We start from the raw sequence: 25,748 nt of genomic DNA on the forward strand, positions 1-25,748 counted from the left end.
TGGAGGTTTCTTCTTTATATACAGACGTGCTTTGGCATTGGAAATATTCAATCTTTTGGGTATGAAACAATTCTTTATTGCTTGCCTGGTTGTTTGTAAGTATCTTTTATCTGGCAAATACTTTTAGTAAATATTTAAAAAAAATATATATACTGTTTTTTAAAGTTGAATTGGGATCTTCAGGGTCCCATCCACAAAAGCCTATTACTATTTCGTATGATCCGCTGAACGTGCAACGGGATATGAAGGATTTTAGCATTAGCAAAGCCTTGAAAATTCAGCAAAGGCCGAGTAAAGCCAGGGAAGCTTTTCAACAACTGGAAACTGAATATAAAATGTATTTTGCACTGAGGCAGCAGATACAACTGGATCAGGAAACGCTAGATAAGCAGATAGCCGATAAGAAGGTGGCACTGCAGATGGCCACCATAAAGTTGGCCGAAATGGAAACCAAACGTCGATTGGCGAGTTGTGTGCCGCGGCAGCAAACCACAAGGGAAGTGGATCCTGGTTTTACTAGAATCCCTCAAAGCCGCTATGACCACAAACGGAATGGTCTTACTACACTCCCCATATCCCCTTATGATCCACCACTTCCCCAAATCGTTGGGAAATAAACTCTAAAAATTCCTAAAAATATTTAAGAGGTTTTTTTAAACTAAATGTTTATAGCCATTAAATATATGTATTCCGGAAAATTTATCTACCGCCAAAAAAACAATCGAAATTCAATACAGAAAATTGTGTGTAACTTTTTATTAAATGTCAAGCAGAACAGAACTAAACGGCTAATAAATCTGTTGTAATCTTACTTACACTTAAAAATCGTTCTAAAAATATATACATCATTATATATGTAAGTATTATATAAAAACCTTATCGAAATGATATGTCACAGTAAAAGTCAGGTAGAACTAAAGTGTAGCGGGTTTTTATACCCGTACTCAAAAAAGAGTTAAGGGGTATATTAGATTTGTGGTAAAAGTGGATGTGTGTAACGCAGATAGGGAAACGTTTCCGACCATAAAGTATATATATTCTTGATCAGCATCAATAGCCGAGTCGATATAGCCATGCCTGTCTGTCCGTCTGTCTGTCTGTCTGGCTATCTGCCTCGATGAGCGCCTAGATCTCAGAGACTATAAGAGCTAAGACAACCAAATTTTGTTTCCAGACTCATGTGATATCCCACTGCTACAAGTGTATTTCAAAATTTCACCCCGCCCCCTTCCGCCCCCACAAAGGACGAACATCTGTGGCAGGCAGATTTTTAAAGATACGATAAAACTAAAAGCGCAGTATCGTAAAGAATGACCATATCTATGAGACTGCCCAATCTGAATCAGATCGGATCATAATTATAGCCAGAATGAAGAAATGAATTGTTAGTTGCTTCCCCTGCCCCCTCCTGCCAACGACAACGCAACTCATTTTCCTTCTCGCTCGCACACTATGCCGCGTTCAGTGCGCGAGCAACCCCTAGCGGAGGAGATGTAGAATTTAAAATTTAGATTCTAAATGGTACATGTAGAATCTACATGTTAGATGTAGAATATTCATTGTAGATGTAGATATCAGATGTAGCAAAAAAAATGTAAAATGTAAAAAATTTTTTTTTTTTTTTTAATTCTAAAAAATCATGCTCAAAAATGTAAATACTGACTGAGTACGGGTATAAGTAGAGTTGCGTCTTTAGAAGCGACTCACCCGTTCCTTCTCGTTTTTTCTATATATAGGCAAGTGTTTTTGGAACAAGAAATAGCTAATCTTTTATTATGAAAACTCGTATTATTTATCTGCTGGGAGCTTGTAAGTATCTTTTTGCGGAGAAATACTTTAAGAAAATATCGAATATGTTTTTTTTTTTAGTTGCTATGGTCATGGGAATGGTGTCGGCTTCACCCTATGATATTCTAGACGAACCGTCAAATTTAGATCGGAAAATTAACCTTTCAAACCCTAGAGATTACTTGGATATCAAAGTAAGGATTGACAATGCAAAGAAGGCCATCAGAAATTTGCAGCCTGAACTTAAAAAGTATGTTGCACTGAGTCAGCAAATACAACTGGATCAGGAAAAAGTAGATAAGGAGATAGCCAATAATAAGTTGGCACTGGAGATAGCCTCTAAAAAGTTGGGGGATATCCACGAGAAGATACTGGATGCCAGACAAGAATGTTCACCGCAACATCAAACCAACGAAGAAATAAATTCTGGAGATTTTGATCCTGAGTATACTAGAGTCCCTCTTAAACCGATTTGGAAACCCAACGGAGGTATGGATCCAGGTTTTAATAGAAACGGTCGAAACGCTAATGGCTCCAATGAATAATATGTTTTCCTGAATATTATTATATTTTGTCAATAGTTCTACGTTAAATAAAAAGCTTTTAGCAATTGAAAATGTCTGAAAAATGTATCTTATACTTCGTTAGGTCCCGTGCCCCCCCCAAGGCCCCCAATAAGTCTTCCTTTGTTTCTGTGCAACAAATACTACTACACATTCCAAAAATTATCAAAATTCTAGAAAATACCAGAAACTACAAAAAACTCCATGCATAGAAAAAAGTACATACTATTTAAATAGCAAAAAATACGAAGAAAAATACTAGACTTCTGCTCAAATTTAATAATAATTTTCTTTGAAAGCTATTTTCGGAGCATCTATCGAATACTCGTGTTAAATATACATATGTAACCTTGAATAAGAAATAGAAAATTAGCTCCAAGTAAATGTGAATCAAAACGAATGGCAAAGCGTTACAAAATTGCCGAAGACGATTGGTAGAGGCTTCCCATGGCTATACTGCAGTTTATGGATCACCTTCTTTAGGATGAGGTCTCTTTTGTTTGTGTGCACCGCAGCCCTGCGTGAGTTTCAGTTGTGGAAAGAAAGTATTGATGGAACCTTAACTATAAAATGTTTATTTGGAATAGTTTTATGGGGAAACGTGGCAGAGAAAGAACCACCAAAGTCTCGAAAAGCAGATGAACCAGCGCCGGAAAAGTCTCCAAAGGCAGATGAACCAGACATTTCATCAAAAAGAGCTACTTGGCAAAGGGAACTCGCAAGAAGATTCACAGCTCAAGTACCACCCATTAAAAATTATTGGGAGCACAAAGGAAAATATATGGAGCTGGCCATCCAAAAACTGGATAAAAAGATACCAGAAATGCGAAGAAAATATACATTGAGCAAGGAGGAAAACAAGACATTAGCCGCGATGTTGGAAATTTCGAATCGTAAATTGTACGACGCGACACTGGAGCTGAATAGGGCTGAAGAACAGTGGGAAAGCTGCAAGGATGATCAGTAAATAAGCATTATTCCTAACAATATTAACAATCCAAAGAATATTTAACGATAGAATCTGCCCACGACCGTGGTCCCCGACAATACAAATAAGTCATCCGTTTGCCAAAGAATTTGCGTGTGACTATTGACAGGGAATTGAAGATAGTCAGGAATTTGCTAAGGGAGAAAATCCCCCGCAAAAATGGGAAGGTAAATGCAAAATTATTCACCTCTAAGAATGAAAATTGAATCCATTTTTATTGAATTCCTCACACTTTTCCATTGCAACAATAAACATAATCAGTGAGATTAAACAAATTTATTTGTGTATAAATCAATTTAAAATACATAAATATAAATTTACGCCCCCGCCGCGGCCGGCTTCTCGGCAATAAAGCAATAAATTATCTAACTTTTATCTGGAGAAACAATTATAGCTAAAAGACAAATATAAAAGAAACATTCGCTGAAATTTGTTAACAAATTTCTTTGAAAGAAATGCGAACTCTTTTCGCGCAATTTTCAGATCCCCTATCGAATAGGCGATTGTGTTATATATACATATGTAACCTTGAAGAATTGCAAATCGATGTAGAAAAGTTATATAACTCCAAGTAAATGTCAATCGAAACGAATGACAAAAGGAAGAGACTTCCCATAGCTATTCTGCAGTTTATGAATATCCTTCTTTAGGATGAGGTCTCTTTTGTTCGTGTGCACCGCAGCTCTGCGTGAGTTTCGTTGATAGAAAGAAAGTATTGATGGAACCTTAACTATACAATGTTTATTTGGAATAGTTTTATGGGGCAACGTGGCAGAGAAAGAACAAACAAAGTCTCCAAAAGTAGATGAAGCAGAGTCGATAGTTCCCCCAAAGGCAGATGAACCAGCACCGAAAAAATCGCGAAAGGCAGATGAACCAGATGAACCATCTAAATGGTTTTGGCAAAGGCCACGAAGATATGGACGATTAACAACGAAAAAATCACATGATCTGATCTTGTTGACAAACTATTGGGAGGACAAACAAAAATATACTGAGCAGGCCATCCAAAGGCTGGATATAAAGATACCAGAATTGCGAAGAAAATACGAATTGAGCATAGAAAAAAACAGAACATTAGCCACGACGTTGGAACTTACGAAACGTAATTTTCACAAGGTGACGCTGGAGCTGAAAACGGCGGAACAACAGCGAGATAAGTGCAGGGATATCCAAAGGAAAATGGATATTCAGTTGAAAGGCAATAATCCTAACAAGGACGAGTACGATAAGGAGAATCTCACCGCGGCCGTGGGCCGTCACTATACAAATAGGTACATCCGTCTGCTAAAGAATTTGCGTGTGACTATTGACAGGGAATTAAAGATAGTCACGAATTCGCTTTGGAAGAAAATCGGTCGCAAAAATGAGAAGATAAATGCAAAATTTCCCACCTCTAAGAATGAAAATTGAAACCATTTTTATTAAATTACTCACACTTTTCCATTGCAACAATAAACATAACATAACATAGATTAAAACAATTTATTTTTATTAAATTATAAAACTATCAAATTTTAGTTGGAGAAACAATTTCTTGTATTGGAAAAAATTTCTAGAATGATATCCAATTAATGGAAATATTTAAAAATATGTACCAGAAATATATGTATAATAATTCCAGAACATACTACAGAAGAATATTACAAAAATTCCAAGAAATGCTAGAAAAAACCTTAAAACACAAAAATAAACGTCACAAATGGATTAAAAAGTTATAAAAAGTTTCCAATATTGGAAATTCGCTCAAATTGGTAATAATTTTACATATTTGAAAGCCATTTTCGCATCTATCGAATACTCGTGTTATATATAAGTAACATTGAATAATTGCAAATCGATGTAGAAAAGTTATATAACTCCAAGTAAATGACAATCTTAACGAATGGCAAAGCGTTGCACAATTCCCGAAGACAATTCTTAACATAAGGAAGAGACTTCCCATTGCTGTTCTGCAGTTTATGGATCACCATCTCTAGGATGAGGTCTCTTTTGTTCGTGTGCACCACAGCTCTGCGCGAGTTTCGTTGATGGAAAGAAAGTATTGATTGGAACTTTAACTATAAAATGTTTATTTGGAATAGTTTTATGGGGCAACGGGGCAGAGAAAGAACCAACAAAGTCTCCAAAGGCAGATGAACCAGCGCCGGAAAAGTCGCCAAAAGCAGATGAGATCAAAAAGGTCTTGGCAAAGGCCAAGACATATACCACCCAAGGGGCGATCATAAATAAATTTCGTGTGACTATTGACAAGAAATTTAAGATAATCACGAATTTCCTTACAAAAAAGGGAGTAAATGCAGCCCCCGGCATGAACAACCATTTAACCTTCGAGTAATTCCGGTGTGCTTAGTTAAAATACCTAATGTCCCTTAATGTCAAGCAGAATGATATTCTATGCAATCCGCTTGGATCTTAACGGCTTAGTCGGTTAAAAACAACTGCGGTATGCCCGGATTATTACTAGACCACAGATCTACTTCGCTAGCTCCGATCTCTGGTCTTTCGTTGGCACAATTGAAACTACTGAATTACTGGAATATGAAAATATTAAAATTGAACATACATATATAGAAATATACGGAAAATATACATATATTCAACAAAAATATGAAGATATACTTCGAAATTTACTTTAAAAGTATACAAAAAAAATACAAAAAGTCCTAGTAAAAGCCTTGAGAACTTAGCCTTAACCAAGGAACTGACCCTTTTCATGAGACCATTTCCACAAAATTTGGAGTGTGAGAAACCTTACAAAAAACCTTCAAATCACATACTTGATTTATGGAAAAACTAATTCTAGAAAATCTCATTCGTTATGGGGATCCAAAGTCGAATGTAAATTGAAGCATTTCCCAACAGTTTGAAACAGAATTTTCCACCATGAACTACACTTCGTTGCTCTTCGTTTGCTGTAAGTCCACAACAAAACAGTCTATAAGCTCTACATATTCTGATTACCTATTGAATTTTAAAGGCAGCATTTGTCTCTGGCGCAGCAGTGTTGGTATAATTGATAAAATTCCACTAGTTCCGGAAATCAAAAAAACTGTAGAGGGCATATTGGATAAGGCCAAGAAGGCAGTTCCGTCGTAACAAGGATAATACCACATAACCATATATGTACATATGAACCTTTGTATGTACCAAAAGTGTATTTAAAATATACGTAAATATATGGAACTATGTCCTCTGAATAAAGAATAAAAATATACTAAAACAAAATACTGAAATATATTGAAAATATATAAATCAAATGCCACAAAAAGTTGCGTTCAAGGTCCTTTTCGTGTCATTTGCTCTACAAAATTATGAGTCATAAGAAACTTTTCAAAAAACCTTCAAATAACATACTTGATTTAGCACGAAACTAATTCAATATAAAATCTTATTCGTTATGGTGATACAAAGTGGAATGTAAATCCATTCATTTACCCACATTTCGAAACAGAATTTTCCACAATGAACTACACTTTTTGGCTCTTCTTTTGCTGTAAGTCCTTACAAAATATTCGATTAGTTGGACAGCTCCTTATTTTCTTTATAAAGTCACCATTTCCCTCTGGCGATTTGGTATAGCTGATCCAGCAGAGTTCAACATTCGCTCCATTTCGGGCACCAGTTCGAAGCAGGATAATGTGGACCTTGTAAATGGACAGTTGATACGCACAAAAAAGACCAAACGCAAATCGGGTAAAATGAGCAAAAGAGCGGTGGCTCGAATGAAATATAAAATGGATACTGGAGTGGCACGTTAAATATGCTGTAGGGAATCCTTTTTTTTAAATAAATCCCAAGCAAGTGCAGAGTTTTATTTTACATTATTTAATAGCAGGGAAAGTTGTGTGTCTATATCTATTAATTTATAGGTGGATAAATCTCTGCATTTCTCAATTTTCCTTCTATTCTTTCTGTAAAACCTAAAGATATTTGATTTTTATGACCATAAAAACTATTCTAAGAGCTGATTAGGAAGGGTATTTGCTCCCTGCTATGATTTTAAACCATTAAAAAGGATCTTCAAATATTTTACTAGCCATCCTTTAGTCGAATTTCTCATCAAAACGAACCGCTGAAGAAGAAGCTTTTTCCGAGCGTTTCCTTTTCACTGGAACCCATCCAAACGCCAGCCCGTCGTAACCCTAATTGTAAATCATAGACGTTCGTCTAGAATGCAGATCTAGATCTACTTTCTAAAATATGGAATCCGTAATAAACTGGGCCAAGACCAGGGCGCCTTGCTGACGCAATTTGTAGATTCCATCCAGTAGACAGATATCATCTACCTGTTTCTTGGGCTACCTGTTGGGATCTCTTTGCTTTGAATTGCTCTAATTTGTGAAGGGTTTTCGTGTCGCTATGGGAATGAATGCCTTCGCCTTTGAACCTTAACTGGAATTCCGTTTTAGGGTAAAAGTGTCGCGTTTCATGAGTTTTAAATGGACCAAGACGCTGCGTCGCACTGCTTGAAAGCGTTTCGTTTGACAGATTTATGCATACTTTCAGTTTTCTGTGGATCGTCTCGTCTGCTGCTGCTGCTTCTGCTGGATGCATCTCTGCTTGAGTTCCCGAAATGTCTGGTAATTTATGAGATGCATTTTGTTAGCTCAACACATTTTATTAGTTTTATTGCCAGGCCATTTGGAATGGATAGCCCATGGAATGTGGAAGAATATTTATGCTAAATGGTTTTTCGAGTGGGTTTTTGTATACTGGAAAAAAAAGTGCTTACACAACCGAAAAAGCCTCATCACATTTGCAGAGATAAAAGAGTGTAAATTGAAGCTTATATGATCATCTCTCTTTAGACCCCCAAGAGACCTTCATTTTTATTTAATCTTATTTACATAATCCTTTCCAAGCGTATATTCTGACAATCATTTTTGCGTATCTCATCTCATTCTGCAAATTTGTCACGTAATCAAATATGAAATTATACCAAAAATAAATTTCATAAAAATTCACATGAATATTTATATTTGCGGCACACGACAAACCATATCCAGCACAAAAAAAAAAAGAATACAAATAAATACTCAAGCAGACAAGACATTTTTTTGGTATATCATCAGCCTTTTTTAGCCATGCCATCAGCCCCGTTGACACAAACGCCCACAAACAAAATGTTCCTTCAAACAAAACGAAAACGAAAAGGAACGTGTGAGTCGCTTCTGTGGACGCGACTCTACTTTTATAGTCACGCTCAGTCAGTAAAAAAATACGTGAGCTTATGATTTTAAAATTTTACATTTTAGATTTATTTGCATCTGTTATCTACATCTACATGTCGATTTTAGATCTAAAATGTAGGCTGTACATCTACATTTAGATTCTACATCTTCTCCGTCAGCGGGCTCGCGTAAATAACGAGGCAGAGTGTGCGAGAAAGAAAGAGAATGAGTAGCGTGGTCTCGTGCTCTGAGATCTAGATCTTTCCTTCTCTGCGTTACACACATCCACTTTTACCACAAATACAATATACCCCTTAACTCTTTTTGAGTACGAGTATAAAAAGGGGCAGCAACTTGTTTGTCATGTGGATGAGGTCTTTAATTTCTGTATAAATACGATTCGAATGTTGCTTTTTGCTTTAGCGAAGAAAAGGAAAAGCTAAATCAACTTTCCATTGTTTTCAAGCTCAAATTAAAACGTAAAGACATACGAAACATACACAAAAAATACTCCAAAATCGAAGCCACAAAAAATGACCTCCAAATCGAACTCTGGCAAGAAACAGTGCTGCCCCAAGGCGGTTCACATCGAGGACATCCATTTGGGCGATAGCTTCAAGGAGGATATGGGTCGCCGCTGTCTGAGCGAGGTTTATGCCGATGTTTGGTTCTTGGTCGAGGATCAGCGACTGCCTGCCCACTGTGTGATTTTGGCTACACGAAGTGAGTTCTTTCGCGTACTTCTCTACGGCTCCATGACGAAGGATCGCCAGATAAGACTGCATGTGCCATTGGCGCCTTTCAAAGTGATTTTGTCATATATTTATACGGGCACACTTTCCATTAACACACTGCCCTTGGCTGCCATTGTCAATGTGTTGGCTGTGGCCCATCTATATGACTTGGAGGAAGTAGAAGTGGCCCTGAACAAACGTCTCGAACAGAGTCTGCACCTCAACAATGTGTTCATGGTGCTGGATGCAGCGCGCTACAACAATCTGGCAGATTTAGCCGAAGAATGCTTTCAGTTCATTGACCGAAAGGCGTGCGAATTAGTCCGAGAGGAATCCTTCCAACTGGTGTCCAAAGCAACGCTGGCGGAAGTGCTGAGCCGCGACACCTTCGTTGCCCCTGAGGATGACATTTTTTTTTTGGTATGCGAATGGAGTCGCCACCATCCGGAAGAGAACATTCACTCGCTATTTAAGTTGGCAGGACTGCCACTCACGAGGAAAGAAGATGTCTATGTGGAGCGTCCGTCGGGCGGCTACGTAGAACCGGAAAAAATCTCAGAATATGTGCTCTGCCGTGCCACGTTATGGCCAGAGAAGGATGTGGCCTATGATAGATATTTCTTGCGGCGTATCCATGACATGCACAATGACGTATTGATTGATCTGCGGCACTGTTACAGGATAAATTGTATACGACTTATGGAACGTCAAAAATCTCAGGAGATCTGCTACGATGTGCAGATTTCTTGCGATCGGAATCGTTGGCATCGTGTGGGCAGGATAATGCCAGTTGGCAAGCCATTGCCCGAGGGCTGGATGAATATCTACTTTGCGGAACGACCTGTGCGCTATATACGGATTGTCAATCCAGAAACGGAACGCAAAGATTTGTTAAATTATTTCGAGCTGCAAGCCAAGCACACGACAAAGATTTAATAGATAATTTCAATACACTAGAGCATTGTTTATCAGTCACTCCCTCCCTCCCTTGTCCGGCAAATTCGACAGCTGCACAGGAAGTCGAGTGCGGGAAGTCTTATCTGACAGATACAGATACCAAAAACGCAAATGCCGCAAAATGATGGTCTTTGTTTGGCTGTTGGCTGTTGGATGTTTAATATTGTTTATGATTTTGAATCATTTGTTTGTAATTGGATCTTGATAATTGTCCAGTGGAAGGAAGGGTGACACAGAAACCTTTCCCCAATGCTTCAAATTAGACGCATTTTATCAGCGATTCGTGCAGCTAAGCAAACAGCACATTGTGTTTGTTGTGTATTTATTTGTTGTTGAACTGGCAAATATTAAAGCTCCATCCATTCATGCACATGAATCATAATAATCGACAAAGGCAAGGAAAAGGGGTGGGAAATTTGCATAGTCGGATCTCAGTGTGGAAAACTTCCTGTAAACATGGGGAAAAAGTTGCTCCTTTAAGGAATGACTGCAAAAAGTAATGAAAAACTCATTTATTTATTGTACTTTTCAAGAGCACATCAAATTCATTGCACACACAAATGTTTTTGCCTAAATTATGTTTTTCTTTACCTTTGTTTTCTTTCTTTCTTTATTTGAGTTTTTTTTTTGGGTAACGAAACCCAATCCCCAAACGACAATTAAACTTTGGCAGAAAATAAATTGTTTGGCATGTAAACTGATTTCCACTTTTGTGTATTTATGCGCTTGAAGAATGTTTTGTTTTATGATTTGTACATTCGTAAAACTTGAAGATTACTTTTCTAAATCTCTTCCAAACCTCTGCCAAAAACCAGCTGTCAGTCGATGCGCCTTGGACTCACACTTGACTCAGCTTGAAGCATTGGAAGTATTTTCAAATAAACAATGAATGAATGGCAATTTTTTTGGGTTCATTCAAGAAGATTTTTGGCGGCACAAAGACACCGCAGGAGCTGCCATGGACAATGCACCGCTGCCCAATGACTTCGATTGTCGTTCGTTTCCGTTTCCTGTCCTGCGGCGCAACGAATGCGATTTAATTTTTATTCGATACAAAAGTCATTTGTGGAAGGTGAGAGCCCGCTGCCGCTTCAGTGTGAGTGCTGGCCACTCAGCAGTGAAGTGTTGGCCATCAAGGAGGCATTGGCAATGGGTAATGGCCAGGTGTTCGCTTGTAGGCAGGCCTTCAGGTAGGCCTTAGGGAGTCATAGACGGTCGTTGGTAAGTGAAACGGATAAGATTTGGTTTTAATTAATTGATTAAGTCCACACACAGACTAGGGGCCTAAACCACACATAGAAACTGGCTTAAACCCATAAAGGCCACGGCCTGGCAATTCATTAATTTGATGATGTCCTTTGCCAATCCTTTAGACCACACACAGTCGGCTATCTAACCCCCAAGAGCTTTACTTAATAATCAATTCAATTCATTCTCTCTCATTCATTTTGCAATCAATTAATTTGTCATTTGGTCGATGCTTATCAATCATTGATTGATTTCCGCCCCAGCTATTTGTGCTGTGCGGTGGCCAAAATCCGAAACACGCAACACACAGTGGGAGATCTTTTTCATCAACCGCCGCCACACACACACATGCACAAAAAAATTCAACAAAAATCAAACAAAAGCTTCAGTCTTTTTTTATAATGTTTTTCGGATGTGGCTGATTATATTATAATTGTTGATAATTTTCCCCACAATAAATAACCATAATGTGGGATTAAAGTGCTTCGAATCGCTCTTTTAGTACAACAAACAAAAATTCTCCATAAAATATTGATTAAAAATCCAACAGACAGCTTTTAAAACTGAATTATATTTTAATCAAATTTCTTTCGCGGAAAATGTGTATTTATTAAATTGAATGGAATATTAAATAATTGAAGCCGATTATGGGCATATTTTTATTGAGAATTTTAACACTTTCACGCTTTCAAAAGGCTAATTGGTTATAACCAATTGAAATGTATTTTATTAATCCGCTTATAGAGTCAATTATGAAGGTAGGCAGGGATAGAAGGGGAGTGCTGTCTTTTCAGAAATGGAGTATAGAGTAAAGAATATAAGAGTTCATAATGAGTTGGCCCTGGCTTGTATTTGTATTTGTCAGAGATGAAAACGTCTTTTCATGTTCTTCACATTTTTGTTGTATTTGCTCCTACGAGCGCAGTGCACTGGCAATTGTCGTATCTCTTGATCTTCATTTCATCGACGAGCTTTGCTGCTCTCACGCCCTACCTGCTCTCTCAATTGCTGCCATGCTCAATTGCTCTCTTAGCAATGCCTTTTATCTGTCTCTCAGCAACAACAACAAATCAAAGCTGAGATTGTGACACCTTCGCTCTCTGCATAAAACGGGAAACGGGACTCTTTTGCTTAACCCTCTACTACATACTCTGCTACTTCCATAAATTTCTTCATATAAACACTCAAAGCTCTGCCAATGTTGGTTTGTCTCTTACAGATTTTCTATTCAATTAATTAACTTATTTTCTGATGCTTTTGGCCCAAAGAACCGACAATTGTCTGCGTACAGTTAGCTAATCAGTTAATTGTGTGCCCGATTTGAGGTTCCAGGTCACGTAATGTAAGTCCTCAAACTGTTTTGGTGCGTGGAGAGGGCTTGGCTTACTTCTGCTTGAGTTGGTCCGAACCGAACCGAGCCATGGCCAATGCTTTAATTGTTTAAACAATCTCAAATCACACAAATCACGCGAGCGTAACATTCCGATAAGGCACGAGTCCTGTGGCACAGACATTTGTTAGAGACCCCCCTACACCTACCCCTATGCATTTGCCTGCCTGGTCATTGTTTTGGTGCTGACGTCAATCTTTGACTTGACTCTTGGGATTGAGCATCTGCTCTGCTCGAATCGTCTGTCAATTCTCCTTAGATCTCTCTCTCTTTCTCTCTACTCTCCCACGCCTGTCACCGGCCTGTGGTTGTGGGCCGCCTCTTCTTTTGCGGTTTTCTGCTTCACGTTTTGCTAATTTCTCCACATTAATTTTCTTCACTTGCTGTTTTGGCCATTTTCTGCGGTCTCTCCATCCATACGCCCGTATTTGTGTTTTTGTGCTTTCCATCGCATTGAATTGAAAGTGAAAACTGAAAACCTGAAAGTGTGAGTGGAAATTGATTTGCAATCAAACCCCACTTTGATTAAAGCATTCAGTTCGATTAGCTCTAATGAGGCAGCGCGACTGGCAAGTGTCTCGGAGTCGATGGATGGTTGATGGGTTTATGCAACAATCAACTGTGTGCACCCCACCGCTTGCCACACACCCACAATGGGCCCCCCCCCCCCAACACTCTCTCTGTACGGGACCCGCACAGTTGTGGAAATTAATTTCAAATTTGTTTCTCTCAAAAAGTAATAATGAAAAAAAAGTCAGCAGACCACAAAATTTACTCGCATTTTGTGCTTCTGTTTCTCAGATGTGCACCACATGAGATTGCCATACTCTTTTTTTGTTTGGCTTAAACTGAATGAAGAGTTATAACGAACGTAAGATAATTTGATCAGAAATTAACAATATTTTATGGAATATAAAGAGCTCATATTTATTTTGTTGTGCCTTTACTCATAGATTATAATATCTAATGGATCCGCTGCGCTTCTCGTATATTCATATCTACCTATCCATCCATTGTAGAGTATCTTTGTTCTGCCCAGTATCTATCTGTTATAGAGTATTCATTAGCTCACTTTCTTGTACATTTCCTCCTCTCTCTCTTTCTTGGTGCCTTTGGTGTGCCACTTGTTCTGATTAACCCTTTGATGGTAGCATAAATAATTATAAATTAATGTGCTGCAGCTGCCTTTTGGGGCCCCACCACCGAACCTCCCCATTATAGCCTCCCCCTTGCTACGCACCATTGCTCTTCGATTCGTCAGTTTCCCCTCCCCTTCATTACCAATATATTTTTTTCTCTCTTTTGTTTTTTACTTTACTTTTTTTTGTTGCTGTGTTTTCGGTTGCTAATTTAATTAAGTAGCTTTTGTATTTGTTTTAATTATGCCGCTTTTGATGTTATTTTTTTTGTTTTTTTTAGCACATAGTTTTGTGTAAAAATGATTGAATATCATTTATAATTTATATCGATTTAATTGTATTATTTGCTGTTTTTCTTTCCCCAATCATTGTGATTTTATTTTATGAATTTTGCGGTTATTTATGATGTAATTAGTGCTATGATGCTTTAGCTCTAATTAGTGGCTCTTTTGGCCACTCAATTGAGGTTTATGGATCAGGGCATTATTGATGATGGATTGGTGTCACGTCACGTATGGAAAAAGAACCCTTGAAAATTGCTAAACATGCATAGAATTTTACACATTTAAATTAGTGTGACTAATTAGTTGATGTTTTTGTGGCGGTTCTTTTATTTGTAAATTATTTTCCATTTAGATGACATTTTTGCTTAGATGAAGCTTGTACCATTTATGTGTAGGTACTAAAATATATATTTTTGTTACTTTTTTAAATTTTACTTAAACTTTCTTTCAAGTTTTTGTGGGTTTTGCCTTTTTGTTGGTTGCCAAGAATCGTAAATGGTATGATTTTCACAAACACATCAATTTGCCCATCATAGGAATTACAACTTAAGATCGGGGCAGCTCCATAAATATCCTAAATAACGTAGAATACGTTGTGAATATGTAAACGATGATATAAAGAATATGTTTTATGGAGAACTTCAAGCGGAGGAACTTCAATCAGAAGAAGATTATAAATAGGATGGCTTGTTTCTTCTTAGATTTATTTATATGATGATGAATAAAGAATGAAGTTTAAGGGGGAGTGTATTCTGATGACCTATTCTTAAGTTTCAAGCTTAGAATTTGATTAAGAATATCACTTAAAGGATTTATTACTGCTTAAGATGATGGATAGTACGAATAAATATTTTTACTGAGAGATCCGGAAGAGTTGTATTCCAAAAGGCTCTATGTAACTAGCAACCATCAATGATATCTTTAAATTTAATTAGAAAAGTTAATTCTGGTATCCTCAAAGTTATTTGCCCTTAATCTTGGTACAAAAAAATTCTTATACAAATTTCCTTTTGATTTACTTGCCAAAGAGCCCCAACCAAATTCCAACCCACTGTAAATTATAATATCTAGGCTATTTGGAAAGGCCTAACCTCATTGACTTGCTACCGTTTTTTGAAGATTCCATTATATGTTTTGGCAAACCATTGACTCTACCCTTTCCCATGTGGCTTAAAACCGGCTCTTGGCCTATCAATGGAGGAGGTGGTTCGTTTCATTCATAGCTCGGCCTTTGCCAATTTGTCCGTCATTCAAACACTCACGATGTGTTAACATGTAAATTGATATCTCGATTGAGAACGCAAGCAGGCAGGCTCTGGTAAGGGTGGGGGGATAAGCTTAACGATCGACAGCGGATGAAGAAGGGGAAATATAAATAAATAAACCGATTTATATGCGCACAGACAATGAATAAACTCTGTAATGATGCCCTGCGAACGGATGAACCCCATCTAGTGCCCACAGACACAGCGCCAAAGCTAGAGCCAGTGCCAGACCCACTGATCAATGAATCTTTCTCGTGTGGTTTTATGTTGTCCATTCCCATCCCATTCCCTCTCGATTGGCCCTTCCTTCATTGCCTTTTGTGGCTTTTTGTCATCAACCTTACACTAAGTTCATTGATAAAACTTGTTGTAGCTGTCGCTTCCTCTTTGTAAGTGATTTTTTCTCTCCCTCTCTCTCTGTGTCTCTCTCTGTCTTTCAGTCTTTGGCATTTTTTCATTCAAATCCGGTCGGTGGTTGGTCTGGTCTGTTGGTCTTTTGGTCTCTATGTCGCTTGGTCTGCCGTCTGGTGTCGATGTCGCATGTGACTGCCGTGCCCCAGTAATCAGTTGATGTGGAAGTTGATATCGGAAATGGATTTGAGTAGCAAATATTTCACTTGATTTTTCGCTCTGAGATTGGTCTGAGTTTTTATTTTTTTTTGTTTTTGCTTTTTTTTAAGCCTACTCAATGGGTGGATGTTAATTTGGTAAGCATTATATTTAAATAAGAAAAAATTGCATGCAATGCAGATGGGAGGGGTACATAATAAAACCTATAACCTAAGTTAAAGAGATGGTATCTTTCTAAAACTAATATTGTTCAAATTAAAGGTTGATCTGCTACAGTATTTAATTTTTTTTTAAAATTAAATTATATTAAATGAATAAATTTTTCCAGTAAAGAAGCAGAGAAAGTGACGAAAAGGCTTTGAAAAATATGTGCAAATTGATACTGCAAATCGAATTCTAGTAAAAATTTCTAAAGAAGATCCTACCTACCGTACAGTGCAGAATTCTCTCATAGTTGGTGATTAAATAGGCAAGATCATGCCAAAAAATGAGCTAATTATGGTTTAATGCTATTCCTAATATTCCTAATAAATACCTAAGGAGAATTTTCCACTAGAATCTTTCTATCTATATCATTAATAACCTTTGTTTGAACCTAAAAATATAGTAATGAAACTTCAACTTATTTTTCTTTGCAATTTTATAACTGCTCTTGCTCTGGGGGGATACATTCAATACATAAAGTGCTCTTGTAATACATTAAGTTCCGATAGAGAAGACATTCATACATACATATATATAATGTGTATATATATACGTGTGTGCGTGCATTTATGTGTGTGTGTGTGTGTGTGTGCAGGCCTCGTTAAGATTTAGATTTTAAAGCTGCTGCTGCTTGGATCCCTTAGACTGGCATTGCCTCGGCAATGCCATCGGGTGCCATATCATCCAGACTGCCCTGATAGCCCAGAGGTTCCAAAGCCACTGGCACTGGAGCTGCCACCGGGGCTGCAACTGGAGATGGGGCTGCAATTGGGGATGGGACTGGAGCTGGAGCTGGGGCTGGGGCTGGTTCTGGATCCGGGCTGGCAGAGAGTGCAACGAAATTGCCATCCGATTTCTCAGACAGCAGCATGGGCTGTGGCTGTGGCATCATTGGCGATGCAACAGGCATGGGGGAAGGCTCTGCGTGCGGCTCTGGACTTGGCTCCGCCTTGGGCTTGGGATCTGCCACAGGATCTGCCACAGGATTCGGCTCTGGTTCCGGTGCAGGCGATGGGGCAGGTGCGCCATAGACGCTGTGCAGCACCGCAAAGGTTCCAACTATCAGAAAGACGGTGGCTATTTTTAGTTAATGAAACGTTTGATCGAATCAAATTGATACTTTACCACATACAAAGGCGAAGACCGTAAGGAGTTTCATTTTCCTTCTGAATGAAGTTGTGGCTGCCTGGAGGCAAGCTTTTATAGGCACTAGCCAGTGGCATGGTGCGATTGTAGGCAATAATCAAATTAGTTTTATGACCAGACATGCACTCTGATATAATCAATATTTAAGTGTTTATTTTATGGAATATCGATAGCGAAATAATTAATTTAAATGCGGGTTGGAAATGGTTGAAACCAAGGTACTTTAAGGTACTTCAAGGGAAGCAAAAACTATACTCAAGGAATGATTATTTCCTGCTATATTATATATTCGTAATAGGTGCAGGGCATTCCATTGGAAAGAGCGAACAGATAACAGAAATTATCTTTTTCTGGGTCTCTGCGGCATAGTTGCTCCCAGTTTGATCTTTCACTCTCTTACTTTCGTTCTCTTTGTGTCAGGAGTGTATTTTACTACCGTTCGATGTAATTCTCATAGAAGGCAAATCAGATGCAGCTATTATAATATTTATTCAATGAAGGATTTAAATTAATTTCAATAAAATTTCATTCCTAACATTTTTCATTTTTCATTTTTTGTATAAGTTTGGGATTTAATTATTGATTTTTTTTTAAAAACAAACACAATATACTCGTAATATTATTCATATCAACCCAAGAAAAACCCTTCCACATAGCTTTAAATATCGCCAGATATCCTGTACGGCTTCTTGTGCTTTGTTGACGGAGTCTTTTCCCAAGGAAAGAAAGTAGTCTGCTCGGCACCAGACACCCAGACTTCATTTCCAATCAAACTGAGAAGCACAGCTGCAAAAAAAGATGGTGGAATTGCAAGAATATATTTAGTTTATAAATCTTCCCTAAAGAGGGCCGAGACTCACCCATTACTCCAATGAGCAGCAGCGACCAGTGCATATTGCTGGAGCAGTTTTCATACATCAAATGCGAGCTGCACTTTGCTCCATCGACACTTTATAACGCACTTTCATAGCCATAGCCATGGCCATGGCCACGGCCCCTTAATGGACAGTTGGCGCTATAAAATCAATTTACAACACATCACAGCATCGAAAGTCATAAAAACCACTTTATTGATCGTTACAATTTCCACAGAGTGTAGGGAAAGTTCTAAGACACTTTGATTGGACGGAGAGAAATACACAACAGTCTGCTGAGAGTCGAGTACATGAAAAGAGGTGACTCTTTCTAGAGGTTTCCTTAGCTCTCTTCTTTCTGGAATGAAAATCAAAGTACAAAGGGAAGTTGAGCTATGGAACTTACAGTGATGTTCCTAGAAGTACGGGTATAGAAATTGATAGGAATAAATGTAGTTGGAAGCTTAAACCCTATACCTGTGGCTATATCAACATATTTTTTTGGAGCTCAGTTGCATTTGCATACAGAAAAGATTTTCTCATTACATGTTCGAAACTTTTCCGCATTTTTGCAACCCATTTCCTAATCTATTATATAAGACCAAGTATAAATAATAAATTACTTAAGCCAGCAGAACCAATGCTAATTCCATGCTTTTTTCATTATAAAACCCCCGCCAAGTCTTCCTCCAAGTGCAGTCCATCTAAGATGTGTTCGATGCGGAGACAAATACTACGCTTGGGGATCTGTAAGTAGATCAAAGCTCACGCTTAGAATACTTCCTGGAATACATAACCGAATCTCTGGCTAGGCCTCTGGCTGGTGGCAGGCATCCAGCTGATCTCTGGCCTTCCAGCTAAGAAAAAAAAGGATTTCGATGATGATCATTGCAGCGACAGCTCTCAGCTACAGCCGCGTCTTACGGTGATACAGCCTGGACCGAATGGCGAACTGCAAATCAACGGCGGGATCATGGGACTCTATATGGACAAGGCAAAGAGTACACATGAAGTTGGTCACAGGCCTGAGGATCCACATTTGGATCCACAAATGGATCTCTGTCCAGCGGACGATGAACATGATGCCAGTGGAGGGCATTCTGTGCACTATGTAAAGGTCACAGCATTCATACCGGTGCATATCAAACCAATTCTAGACTGTGGACATCAACCACCAGAAGAAGACCATCCTGCAGAGCTTCTGCCGGCACTGCCTCCGCTGCCGCCTCCACCACCTCCACCACCGCCGCCACCGCCACCACCGCCTCCTTATCGACCTTCAATCTTTCCTCCCCATGGTAATCCCTATCCTTATCCCCCATATACTACTCGTCCAGATATCATGGAGGATGGCTGTATTGACGACTGTCCCTAGTCGGAAGAGGTTGGCCAACAACAAAAGATAGCTACGAAAATAAATAATATAGAGGGCTGTGCGTAGACAATTTTAATTCCATTTAAATCTTTCAAGCTAAATAATAATTTTAGGCTTTACTTTAACAGAACTCCGTAGGATACTGTTCTGTTTAGAAATCCTAGCACTATGCTCAGCTATGGTAGAGTTGCTCCTTGGGAGGGATTTACATGTAGTTTCCATGTTACATGTAGGCTTATATTTTTTGAGCATTTTTGCATGGATTTATAAACTTTTACTTCGATAAACGGAATGAAAGTTGGTTTATTTTTCAATATTTAAATAGATTTTAAAGCTATGCAAAATATATCTATATAATATAATCGTAGTTATAGGACAGCTCCCTTGCTCATAGTATTTATTTGGAAGAAGACAGGTCAAACTTTTAAACACTTGGAGCTGGCCATTTGGTAAACACAGCGCTGTCCTTTTTCACGGTTGGATTGCCGGAGTTAAGCTGGACAGCTGCCACCAGCCAGATGACTGGCCAGAGACTCAGTTATATATTCCAGAAGGTATCTATTTAAAGGCAGGAATTACTTACAAATAGCCAACAGCTTATGTTTCCACATCGACACCTGCATGGCTGGACTCTGCCCTTGGGGCAAGGCTGTCACACAGATTTTAAAATGTCAAAAAGCATTTAGTATAGATCTGTTCTGGCAAATTATTCTCGGTCTTATATACACGATGGCCAATCGGTTGTACAACTCCCCCAAACTGATACATTTCCATGCTTTCAAATGGTATGAGAAATACACTTTTGGCACATTGTTTTTGGGGCCTTAATATGATTTGAAAAGTTCCTAGAGCTTAAGGCTTGTGCATTATAAAACATTTATGAGATTTGTAGGCACCCCGCCCTCACCAGTGGACTCCAGTTTCGTAGCTGCACCCAAAACAAATAACTTTACGAATATTTGAAAAGTTTTGTTAGTTTGCAGAGTTCTGGTAGAGTTTCAAAGTTTTCTACACCACGTGCCTCCCCAAAGAAGGAGCCCCCCTGCGATTCTACCAAAAATATTATTATTAAGACATTAATATGCGGCATGGCATGCATTCTGGAATGGAAATGCAAATGCAAATGGAAATGGAAATATGTGTGCTTGTTGGGTAGTGTAAATGACTTGTAAATGATACTATTTATGGTCAGCGGGAGGCTCCACCGCTGGATTGACACACATATCACCCATTGAATATCGATGATAACTGGACCCCAAAGTATCTCATGTGGTAATCGAATTACCGCTAAAGATACAGATTTCCCAACATCAACTCATAAATGGGGAATTAACATAATTGGAGGCACAAATCGGTTTTTAAATTGAGGCTCATTTGTGGCTTCAATCGAAATCAAATGGAAAATGGAAAATAAATACAATTTTGCAATAAAATAAAAAGCGATAGAAAGAGACAGAGAGAGAGATCTGAAATATTTTAGATTGCCTCAATGAGAACATGCATCCAAAAGTATCTCTTCCCTACATCTAAAAGTATCTTTGCGGGAAGAAAAGGCTTAAAAAAACTTCCATTTTACTGCTGTAACGAATGTCGCGACAATTTGTTGTGCCTGAGCGATATTTAATGTTGATTTATTGCCTGCAATCCGTGAGATACAAGTGCTTGCAGCAGTCGTTGTGTGTGCGATTGAAAATTGAAAGTTAACCGAGTGCTAAGCAAACATTAGCTCAACGCTGAAAGTGAAATTTGCGCCATGAGCAGCGCATTTTTAAAGGCATTATTAAAAGCGTTCTTGGCCCGAACATCAACAGCCTCATAATTAACTGGCGAAAACCGACCAACAAAAAAAAAAAAAAATGAAAACGAAAACGTTTCGCACAATAAATCATCCAGCATTAATATATCATTTTAATTATGAAAACCGCTCCGACAGACGGCGAATAAAACAACCGAAAAGACAAACCAAATTCAGAATTGCTTAAAATATGAGATAAAGCGCAGAACGAAGCAAAATAAAAATAGAAATAAAAATAACGTTGCACATCTCCTCTGGAGGGGATGAGGCAACTTCCAAATAGTCTGGACAAAGCGATATTTTATTTCTAGGGAATAACTGAAAGAGGAATAATAAATAACGAAAAGATTTAGGTGATACTCGTATTTCTGCAGACGTAAAAGTCGCTAAACGGTAGGACACATCGAGCTAAATTTATGCTGAAATATCTGCTTAAATATCTGCTAAAGTATCTTTCAAAATGTATTAAACTTCACCACTCATTAATTTCAATTTAAGTTGCACTTTAAAATCCCTAATCTCTTCAAATATAAGCTCCAAAAAATCGCTTATATTTTTCATAATTCTTGGCAGCACAAAATTCGGTATAAATCAAATTAATTTTCGACACCACACAAAAACCAAAATAAATAAATTCTATGGAAATTGTATGAAATGAAAGCATAAACCAGCGCCAAAAAAGCATTGAATGCAAATTCCAAATTCGCAGTAAAACATTTGCCGATGCCACGCAAAGAAGCCCAAAGCTGGGGCTCGACTCCCGTCGATGAGTTATGAAGGCCAAGTGATGTTTGTTTGGAGCCTTTAAACGCCTTTCCGCTTGACCTGGCCAACAACAACAAAAAAAAGGGGCCCTGACCACCACCTGACGACAGCGGATGACAGCGGATATGCCCCAAGACGTTGTTGTCTCCCTTCTGGTCTGTTCTGCTCTGATCTGAGCTGATCTGCCACCTGTTACCAATCAGCTGCTGTAAAAGTTTTGCTTAAAGTTTGTTTCGTTTTTTTTTTTTTTGGTTTTGTCTTTAATAAGGCAGGGGTTGGGGGCTGCAGCTCGTGGCACGTTGCCACCTGAGCAGACGCCGCAATCGGAAGTCCTTGTTTATGACATGGATACGGCACCATCGCATAAGGAGAAGGAGTATAGTATAGCCAGCGGTCATACGATATCAGCTGCCACCTGGTTCATGGTTTTTGCTGATCCTCGGATAAGGTCAAGTGCTGTTCAGGGGGCCATAAATCGATATGCTTGCTAGATGATCGTTTAGCGGAGAGCGCACTCCCCCAGAGTGGATTGCACAATCATCTAGCAATCATCTCTAATACCACTTATTCATATCTAATGCATCTAAAGCAGCTCTAAGAGGCATGCCACTTGCCAGAGCAGAACAGGGGGCCGGTCCCTCAAAATGTGGATAGAATTATTACTGTTGGTTGTTGTTGTTGTATCTGAGAGTGCCGGCCACTTGATTGATTGCCTCAATTGTAGTTCAAGTCTTCTGCTGCTGCTTCTTCGATTTTTTTTCTCATATTTTGTGTGTGTTTTTTTTTGTTTGTATGATTTACAGCTACTATTTATAGGAAATGTGCAGAGCACGCAAAAAAACAAGGTACGAGTATTTGGCGAGGGGAAGTCGGCATCGCATCGCATCCCAATTGACAGACGCCGCTGCCATACGGAGAGCAGCAGCGGCAGATGCAAGATGACAAGAGGCAGCAGAGCAGCAGAAGCAGAAGCAGAGTCTGTGGCAAGTGCACCTCTTTATACAGATACATATACATATACAGAGTGCCCCAACAATTTTGTTTACAATTGGAGCACGTCTGTTTTGGCTGCGGCAGCTGCTGACCAACGGAACGAACGGTCGTTGGCCATTAACTTGCAGCCGTCGAAAGCTGAGTCGGCAATTACAACATGATATACAGCAGTACACATATATATGTATATACTTCCACAGATATACATAGGATATATATATATATATAAAGAATAAAGTTCTGTAACTGGAGCATGCTTTCGTCTACAGCTCGCATCTCGAGGTAACATAACACCCCCCGCTTTAGGGGGGAGAGAGAGAAAGAGAGCACCCGCCCGTGAGGAGTCGTAGTCCCGTACTTGCAAGCCAGCCCCCTAGCTGCTGCTGCTGGGTTCTGTGTACTTTTCACACGCTCATGTGAAAAGCGTGCTATGATAGCATTTTCATTTCCACACCCATTCTATACAAATATTTAACTGTTTGACAAAGGAATGCCAATGCTAATATGTTGCTTCCAACTGCGACTGCGACGGCAACTACAAGTTATAATTTTGTATACCCTGGAAGGGGTGAAGATCTCAGCTCGGACTGGACCCCCATTGAATTTCTATACTTCCTATAGCTGCTTCATATTGAAAGATGAAATTGATTTACTGCTTTTTGTAAGTGTTACTGTCCATTAGAACTGAGTTCTCAGTGGAAATAAGTGAATGAAAATTTGTATAGAAGATTTCTGCATTTATCTGTATCGATCTTAAAGTACTTGTAGGTTGATCTGAGCACGTACTGATCTACTCCCTAGTTTCAAGGGTAGCCAAGCATCGTTATTCTTCGATTAGCATTTCATGCCATAGTTCTTCTTGTTCGACTCCCCTCCTAATTAGGGCCTGATTCATGAATTCTTAATTGCCATACCCTGAGCTAGTTGCATAAGCTTCCATCATCTAACATCTACCATGCCGTGTTTCAGGCTAATTAAATCAATCTCAATCGTAGGCCAGCAGCGAACCGAATTGGTTCCGCATTTTTCGCACAAAGTTTTTCACAACTTTTCGAATCTATGCATCCATCCATCCGTCAGCGCCATTCATCCGTCATCTCCATCTATCAAAGATCTAATGAAGCTGAGACTTTGGCCCATCATTCGTTTTTGCCATTTCCTTATAATTCGCAAATTATCGAAACCAAAAAAAAGTTTCGGTTTTATCTTGTTTTTGTTGTTGTTGTGGGGGTTTCTGGTTCGTTGATGATAATTTCACTTTCATTAATAATTTTTTTTTTTTTTGGACTCTGTGACTCTGTCATAATTAATTTAGGTCTTTTTTGTTGTTTTGTTTTATTTTAGCTAAATAAATCATGGCAGACGAAAAGCGGCAAGAGAGAGAGAGAGGGGAAAATTATGACAATGTCTGGGTTGGATTTTGAAAATTACGTTTGACTTTTTGACTTTCTTTTCGCTTCGTTGGCTTTTGTGTGTGCTACGAGTGTATGTACGAGTACATATGTGGCCAAAGTTCAGGGGTTTATTACATTTGCTTTTAATAGCAAGTCCAAGTTACGAGCTGCCGTAAGAGTCTTTAACCCATAAATGGCCAGAAACGTGCTCATCATAAATTTTTGAAGTAAGTTCTAGCTATGAATTATGGTAATTTTTTGTTGGTAGCTTGGGCTGAAGCATACGCGTACTCGTATGTGGTGTTTATTAATTTGTTTTTAAAGTCTAAGGTGGAAATTTATGGGAGGCCCAAGTTATTTCATTTACCTTCAAGTAATTTTATATATATTTTTTTAATGTTTCTTTTGGTTTTGGTATGTCTTTAGGGGGCCTTTTTCAATGACTTCGTCGTATGGTTTATGGTATCTGCTTGTTGCTTATATTTTAATTTATAAATAAAAGAGAGAATTTATGAAACATACATATATGTATGGCTATGTACAGTGTCATAAAATACTGTCAGCTAATTTTGATTTTTCATTTAGGCTTCGTTTCACTTAATCAACGTAGTTTTACCCCTGTCTCTGTGTTCTCGAACTCTCTGTCTGCCTCGCCCTTTCAACTTTGGGCACCATCCAAGCCCATCCGGCGTCACTCAACTGCGTCTGGCTGGTTGTTCTCGCTAGCCCATCCTCGGTAACCAATTTTCCTGTGTGGAAAGCAAAGCCCACATGCCGGTCAAAATCGAATGGGAAACAAGTTTTCCTTCATACAATCTCCCCAGAACGCCCACTGTACGGAGAGCAGGCACCGCAATACTTCAAACATTGAGCGCATGCGTGACAACCCACACACATGTACGAAGAGAGCGACTGCACACCTACGCTTGAGAGAGAGTAAGTCTGGCAGCTAGCACGAGAGAGAGAGCACTAAAGCAGAGAGAGCGAGAGCGAGCAGTACCATGTCTGGCTAAAGCAGAGAGAGCGAGCCCTTTGAGTTAGCTCGATCTGCCTCTCGCTCTTCCACATGCTTCCGCTCACAGCATGGCTGAATGCAGAGTATGTGCATGTGAAGTAAGGTCT

General features: G+C 38.8%; 7 protein-coding genes and 2 long non-coding RNA genes across 9 annotated transcripts; 8 read left to right on the plus strand and 1 right to left on the minus strand.

Moving 5' to 3' along the window:
- Window positions 1-11: 11 nt before the first annotated feature.
- On the plus strand, window positions 12-639 carry LOC111078457. Its single transcript, XM_022377577.2, has 2 exons — window positions 12-95; window positions 166-639. Exons 1-2 carry the CDS (start codon window positions 62-64, stop codon window positions 615-617), a joined length of 486 nt encoding a protein of 161 aa, XP_022233269.2. The 5' UTR covers window positions 12-61; the 3' UTR covers window positions 618-639.
- A 1,101-nt stretch (window positions 640-1,740) lies between these two features.
- Window positions 1,741-2,405, plus strand: LOC111081497. Its single transcript, XM_022377576.1, has 2 exons — window positions 1,741-1,809; window positions 1,870-2,405. Exons 1-2 carry the CDS (start codon window positions 1,776-1,778, stop codon window positions 2,331-2,333), a joined length of 498 nt encoding a protein of 165 aa, XP_022233268.1. The 5' UTR covers window positions 1,741-1,775; the 3' UTR covers window positions 2,334-2,405.
- A 358-nt stretch (window positions 2,406-2,763) lies between these two features.
- Window positions 2,764-3,507, plus strand: LOC111078443. The gene is made up of 2 exons (XM_022373134.2): window positions 2,764-2,872; window positions 2,939-3,507. Exons 1-2 carry the CDS (start codon window positions 2,836-2,838, stop codon window positions 3,316-3,318), a joined length of 417 nt encoding a protein of 138 aa, XP_022228826.2. The 5' UTR covers window positions 2,764-2,835; the 3' UTR covers window positions 3,319-3,507.
- Window positions 3,508-3,917: 410 nt separating this feature from the next.
- On the plus strand, window positions 3,918-4,820 carry LOC111082243. The gene is made up of 2 exons (XM_022378421.2): window positions 3,918-4,027; window positions 4,094-4,820. Exons 1-2 carry the CDS (start codon window positions 3,991-3,993, stop codon window positions 4,750-4,752), a joined length of 696 nt encoding a protein of 231 aa, XP_022234113.2. The 5' UTR covers window positions 3,918-3,990; the 3' UTR covers window positions 4,753-4,820.
- A 3,024-nt stretch (window positions 4,821-7,844) lies between these two features.
- LOC121403936 lies at window positions 7,845-8,057 on the plus strand. The gene is made up of 2 exons (XR_005967564.1): window positions 7,845-7,922; window positions 7,979-8,057. It is a non-coding gene; the product is annotated as an uncharacterized LOC121403936 (long non-coding RNA).
- Window positions 8,058-9,046: 989 nt separating this feature from the next.
- On the plus strand, window positions 9,047-10,183 carry LOC111081500 (BTB/POZ domain-containing protein 9-like). The gene has a single exon (XM_022377579.2). The coding sequence runs from the start codon at window positions 9,047-9,049 to the stop codon at window positions 10,181-10,183; it is 1,137 nt and encodes a 378-aa protein (XP_022233271.2).
- Window positions 10,184-14,014: 3,831 nt separating this feature from the next.
- Window positions 14,015-15,004, plus strand: LOC111078448. The gene is made up of 2 exons (XR_002608259.2): window positions 14,015-14,656; window positions 14,718-15,004. It is a non-coding gene; the product is annotated as an uncharacterized LOC111078448 (long non-coding RNA).
- Window positions 15,005-16,725: 1,721 nt separating this feature from the next.
- On the minus strand, window positions 16,726-17,523 carry LOC111078440 (alpha carbonic anhydrase 8). Its single transcript, XM_022373130.2, has 2 exons — window positions 17,430-17,523; window positions 16,726-17,363 (listed from the first exon to the last, which is right to left on the minus strand). Exons 1-2 carry the CDS (start codon window positions 17,461-17,463, stop codon window positions 16,945-16,947), a joined length of 453 nt encoding a protein of 150 aa, XP_022228822.1. The 5' UTR covers window positions 17,464-17,523; the 3' UTR covers window positions 16,726-16,944.
- A 1,454-nt stretch (window positions 17,524-18,977) lies between these two features.
- LOC111078453 (early nodulin-75-like) lies at window positions 18,978-19,755 on the plus strand. The gene is made up of 2 exons (XM_022373144.2): window positions 18,978-19,053; window positions 19,117-19,755. The coding sequence occupies exons 1-2, from the start codon at window positions 19,014-19,016 to the stop codon at window positions 19,677-19,679; spliced, it is 603 nt and encodes a 200-aa protein (XP_022228836.2). The 5' UTR covers window positions 18,978-19,013; the 3' UTR covers window positions 19,680-19,755.
- The last annotated feature ends 5,993 nt before the right edge of the window (window positions 19,756-25,748 follow it).

This window comes from Drosophila obscura, unplaced genomic scaffold (assembly GCF_018151105.1).
Source record: "Drosophila obscura isolate BZ-5 IFL unplaced genomic scaffold, ASM1815110v1 contig_179, whole genome shotgun sequence".
NCBI classification, from domain to species: domain Eukaryota; kingdom Metazoa; phylum Arthropoda; class Insecta; order Diptera; family Drosophilidae; genus Drosophila; species Drosophila obscura.